This window comes from Macrobrachium nipponense, chromosome 31 (assembly GCF_015104395.2).
Source record: "Macrobrachium nipponense isolate FS-2020 chromosome 31, ASM1510439v2, whole genome shotgun sequence".
In the NCBI taxonomy this organism is placed as follows: Eukaryota; Metazoa; Arthropoda; class Malacostraca; order Decapoda; family Palaemonidae; genus Macrobrachium; species Macrobrachium nipponense.
In genome coordinates, this window is record NC_061093.1 from 7,377,450 (window position 1) to 7,383,501 (window position 6,052).

Below are 6,052 nucleotides of genomic sequence, written 5' to 3' on the forward strand. Positions count from 1 at the left end.
TCTTGAACCCTTGGATCTCCTACTGGGCCAATATTTCTCATTACATGGAGGTTAACAGTTGGGCTGCTTATAAAAACCACCAGTGTTGTAGTATTTGTGTGTTTTCCATCTCTCTGTGATGCATAGCCTTTGCAAGGCCATCCAGGATGTCACGACCTTCCACTTATGTTTATTTGCACAGCCTCTCGTTTAAGGCAATTTTCATTAAATACTAGTGGGCATATTGCATATACCAATCTCAGACACCACTTCTATAGTTTCCTATACTTTTTACCTCAAGGACTGAAGTTTTTTTAGTGAAAACATTTTTACTCCAATTTATTTCATCTTAAGCTGAGGAGCTTCTTAGACATAAATCTAATTGTATCATCATAGCTATGGTTAATGAAAATTGGAACTACACTTCTATATAGAGGTGAGTTCAGTCTAAAAGTGGCTAAAAACAAGACACGATAGAATGAAAGTAGATAATGAATTTCACAGATTAGGATGTATCTCCATGAAGCCTCTCATGACAGGATCTATTGACTTCTGAGAATCTTCAAGTATCCAGCATCTATTTTTGCCCAAAGATGCTTATAATTCAAAGCTTAAACAACTACTATAAATCTAAAATTCGAAACTAAGCTGGTTCCAGATCCCTTGGGTCTATAAGGGGTGGCGCTTTTACTCACCACAAAGTTTGCTTACCAGATTGGTAGCAGTTAAAGAGTTCCTAATGGCCATTACTACTCCTTTTGGAGTTACAGTCTGTAGTTTCCTTCTCTCCGTGATGGAGTAGCTTATCCACATCCTCCACAAGGTCCATAATTCTTCACTTGGAATGATTTATTTTTGGTAGTCTTTCTTTCCAGACAGTTTGGTTAAATATTAATGTAACTGTAGCATTACTACCTGCAGACATAACTTTAATAATTTCTTAATTTTTTTTCACTCTGAAAATGGAGGCAGCTTCCTCCATAACTTATGGCTATCACAAGGATTCACTAGATATTATGTAGAAATGAAATCATAACAAATAGGTGACTGCAGCAAAAGAAAATCTTTAAACTAAGGCTCCAAAATTACAATGAACACTTATATTTCACATATTAAAAATTATTCTCCGAGAGGTTTCACAAGATTAGATTCTTTGGCCTCCAGAGAATGTCTTAGCCATCTTGTCCCCAACACTTCATATGAAGATGCTCACACAGACTGAAAAAAAACACTAGTCATACATTCCCTTGCTCCTTAGGGTAAGAAGTATTTCTCATCATAAGTGCAGCTTACAGGTTGCGGTGGCTGAGCCCCTACAGCACAGCTCTCTTATAAGATGTTAGTCTTGATGCAGATTCCTCTTTCTTTCTGCCAAGAAGTAGCTGCTCTCCACCCTTCCAAGATGTTCATGATATGACACTTGCATTTATGATTTTATGGGCACATATTTTTGGCAATATTCATTAAAAGCTGATGCACATGTATCCACAACTTTCCAGCAATTCCTTTACAATTCCATGAAAGTTTGGCAGATCTGCTGCTACATTTATTTATTCTTAAGCAGCAGCCATTCCAGACATACTGCAGGGCATTAAAAATGGCTAAGAGTAGTACATGTTTATTCAAATAGGATTAGAGAATTATTTTTCAACCACTATACGCTGGTTTTATCTTACCATAGGAATTTTTATGGGTTACCTAAGTAACGTAGATATTTTGATATAGAATTAGTTTTTGATGTAAATTGGATTAATAAGAACTCCCCATTTTCATCTATCTGCTGCCTCTATTTACCATTCCTTATAAAAGTAGAAAATGTGAAGTGGATAAAGGTTGACAGTTTTTAGAGAAAGAGTGGAATAAGAATTAAAAGTCGGAAGGGAATGCCATTTGTAGTTTGTTTTAGATGATACACTCCAAAGAACATATAACACCGTTTTAGTACAGTGAGAGCTGAAGTGCTATTGCACGTACTTTATTTACAGTTGAAAATTGTGGAACGTATATATACATTTGCTCAGAGATATCCTTTTACGAGTACAGCATTATTCTATGTGAAATAATGATTCAGTGGCATCTTAATTATAAAACAGGAGGAAAAAAGTTTAATTACTTAGGATCTACTTTAAGCAAAAAGGGAGGAACAGAGGCTGAAGTTGAAGTTGACAGTAGGGTAAAAAGCTGCATGAGGGAAGTGGAGAGAGGTAGCTGGAGTAGTATGTGATATGAAAATGCAAATCAAGCTACAAGTCAGTATCTATAGCACAGTGATAAGACCAGTGTTAATGTATGGATTGAATATGGGATCTCAGAAAAAAGAAAGAGGAAGTTAAGCTTGAGAGAACAAAGTTGAGAATCCTGAGGAGGATTATGGGAATATTGGTGGTTGAGAGATCGGGGAATGAAATAAGATGGGCAGGCTTATTAAAGATTACGGAGGTAATAAAAGAAGAGTCACGATTGAGGTGGTATGGGCATCATGTGATGAGGATGGATGACGAGGAGGGAGCGAAGAGGGATTGGGAGGAGGAACCGGTTAGAAGAAGAAGATCGAGAGGGAGACAGAGAATGAGATGGCGAGATAAACTGAAGGAAGATGTTGAGAGAAGAGGTTTGATGCCTTTGATAGATTTTAATTCCTGCATGTCTAACTGGAATATTTTCATACTGTGCATCCCATTATTATATGAAATATGTTTCGTGAGTTTTAATGTTATCAAAAGAGATTATGAACGAAGAAAATGTGAGTTGGGTCATGAAAGCATTAGGCCATATTACAATGATAAAAGAAGACTGCAGAAATAAAAGAATATGAGGAGTACAGGGATTTACAGTAACGAAAAACAACAAGATTACGCCTTGATTAAACTTATAGAGTATTTATAATATCTTAGGAAAGCGATATCACAATAAAAGCTGTGTTCAGAAAAATAATGAGAGCAACTTTATATCTTGTGGAAAAACCCTTTAGTAAAGAATAATAAAATTAAAAATATTCATAATTTCATCATAACAATATGTATAGAAAATATTTTCCCGAATGAGATACCGATACACCAGGAATACTTTTCACGTAGTGCACCGGATCAAGATGTGGTTTCCTGAAGTAACAGCATAACTAGAATGAGCTTTAAGGACAGCTGCTTCAAGAGGCAGAAGATACACCAGCCAGAATATGAAACTGTAATTAAGTTGAGGTCATCTGGATCTCGTCCAAACATGGTTCTGCTCATGAGAAAGTAAAATGCAGGGTGGAGAGAGAGAGAGAGAGAGAGAGAGAGAGAGAGAGAGAGAGAGAGAGAGAGAGAGAGCGGCCTTTCTCCGAGGACTGATCTGAATTCCTTCCACAGGGAAAATGCTCTATTAAAAGGAATGCGCCATGCACTGCCTCCACCAGTCTTTCAACATCACCTCCAGGATGAAGATAGTAAGCGAAGGAGATTGCTCCCACTCGTATGTCCTCCTTGAGGATACCAGTGTTTCTAGCTGACTTTGGAGTTAAGCATTAGCTTCTTTGATTATTGTGATTCCAGCTCTGTTGTGCCTTCAAAAATGATCGCTTTTCAGATGCACTGAGCACCTAAACAAACTCAGTCTCTTTCGTTTTCCTGCAGATCATCATCTCAGCACTTGCAACTTTGTCCATCGCTGCTCCACAGTACAATTATTCTCCTCCACCTACTCACCGCCACTCCTCCTCCATCTACTACTCCACCTCTTCAAGTACAACCCCATCTCAACTGTACGCGGCGCCAGGAGCAGGCCAAAGAAATGCCGAAGTCAAGATTCCACCTCCAGTGGCCATCTTAAGGGACGAGAGAACCCAGAGTGAAGACGGAACTTTCAAATTCGAATTCGAGGGCGACAATGGGATCGTCGTCTCTGGATCTGGATCCGCAACAGAACGGAAACAAACGGTCCGTAGTTACAGACGGGAAGTTACAAGTAAGTATGAGTCTGAGCTCTATCTACTTTCTAAGAATAAAACTGCCACGACTGCCAGTGGGCATTGCTTTCTCCCTAGTAAATGTGTATCTCCCACTTATTTCTCCTTAAACCTAATGGAGATTAAATGATTACAGGTGCAAGTAAATGTGGATTTTCTCTTCCCACTATTTTTTTCTGATTAATGAAAATATTAACAAAACTAATTCTCGTGAATTCCCTCTCCTTCTTCCCTCTTTTATTGACTCTTACAGTAAAAATCCAATGAAGACTAGCATACGACAAGTCAAACTGAGTTTCAATCTCTCCTCCTTTAATTTCTCTTTGCTAGAAAATGTTCTGCACCTAAATAGGTCTTAAATTCTCTTTTTTGTTTCTCTCGTTTAATAAGAAGATAGTAAAGACTAAAATATTTTCAACTACAAATAAGTATGAATTCCTGTTCCAATTCTCTTTCTTTTTATTTGTGGATTAAGAAAAAAATAATAATGTAAAAAACATACAATCCAAAGCGAAGTTTCTGATTCATTTAGTTTGCACTCGCATCCCCAATTCATCGAATATAGCAATGACGTGGAATACAAACATTATATATATTTTTTCTTACTGGAAGACATATATGTAAATAGTGTTACTTATGATATTACAGTCTCAAATATTATCCTTGATAACATTCTCTTTGTGAGAGAGGTCTTTTCCAGGCTTGTAACTGATTCCGGTATAAAATCTTATACGAGGAACATGAATTTACTATTTTCGGAGTTGCGCATAATTGCATAGCTAACTTACTGTTTGGATGATTATTGGCTGGATAGCGTTCTCACAATGACAGCTAACTTCCCAAAGATTCGCGAACCGACCCATAAGCTTAGCTTGTCTGCGTCACTAAAGGCCAAGGATTTTCACAAGTTTTTTAAACAAGCTGGATTAACAACCCCTTTCAAGCAATGGCAATTACCTACGTAATAATGCGGTGAACGAGGTGACGTGCAGATAACATGTTACAGGAAATATAGCAATCTACAGTAAAAAGGTTTGGACATCAAGACAAACTTTATCATTCGATACTGCAGATAGATTGCTACATTGAGCTCTTCGTTAGCTGCGGTCTTTACCTCGTTTCGCTGTCTTTCACTAAGAAGGAATGATCTTAAAACGAAGTTGAACTTATATATATTTCAAGCCTCACTCAAATATAATGATAGTTACTTTCCTTTACACATCATAACTTGCAGACAGGAAAAATCATCATTCAAACACTGATATTTTAAAAGATATGATGATACTGTTATAGAATTTACAATTGTCGATTTGTTGCATATTTTGAAAAATATTACAAACATCACGCTCTCTCTGATGCTAATTCTAGCAGCTGAAATTTCAATGTATTTTCGTTTTCACGATTTTTGCCGTGAATTGTTTATGTTAATTCTTAGATGTGAAATGATTTGTCTTGTTTATTCATAAAGTGTTCCAGGGATACAAAGTGCATTTTGGCATCAGTTCTTGCATTTGGAATTGTCCTTGTATTGCTGATTTTGGATACTTAGATACCATGTTCTTCTCGATGTCAGTTCTGGCATTCGAGACTTAATACTTGTCTCCAATCTGAGTGTTACAAGACACTGTGCTTCTTGTTCTTTTCCTGTACGTGTCCTCAGGTACACCGCCCCCCGAACGGAACTCCCGTTGATGTGACGTACGTGGCCGATGAAAAGGGTTCCAGCCTCAGTCAGACAGTCTTCCCAAGGCTCCCGAATTCCCCCACCCGATTCCTCAGTTCGTCCTCGACCAGATCGCCTTCGCTGCCAAGGAGGATGCAGCTGCTGCAGGTTCTGCGACTGCTGAGACTAAGTCTTCTTCTCCCAATTTATATCAAACCCCTCAAGCATAATGCAGTACCTCAGAGAAGAACACTTGTGCTACTGTGCAGAACGGCCTTTCCTTGAATCACAATAGGAATTTGAGAACAAACGTTCCACCCATTATGTTATCATTATTATTTAACTTATCAGTGTTTCAATAATTGCATATCTGAATAGAAATGACAATGCATAATAAACTCCAATAAGAACTCTGTTTTATTACTTTGAAATTGGAATCATTGTGTGACGAATAGTAGCTAATC

General features: G+C 37.7%; 1 protein-coding gene across 1 annotated transcript; it reads left to right on the forward strand.

Annotated features, from left to right (window-relative positions):
* Positions 1–3,358: 3,358 nt before the first annotated feature.
* LOC135206588 (uncharacterized) lies at positions 3,359–5,818 on the forward strand. Its single transcript, XM_064237929.1, has 3 exons — positions 3,359–3,406; positions 3,594–3,924; positions 5,643–5,818. Exons 1-3 carry the CDS (start codon positions 3,359–3,361, stop codon positions 5,816–5,818), a joined length of 555 nt encoding a protein of 184 aa, XP_064093999.1.
* Positions 5,819–6,052: the final 234 nt, after the last annotated feature.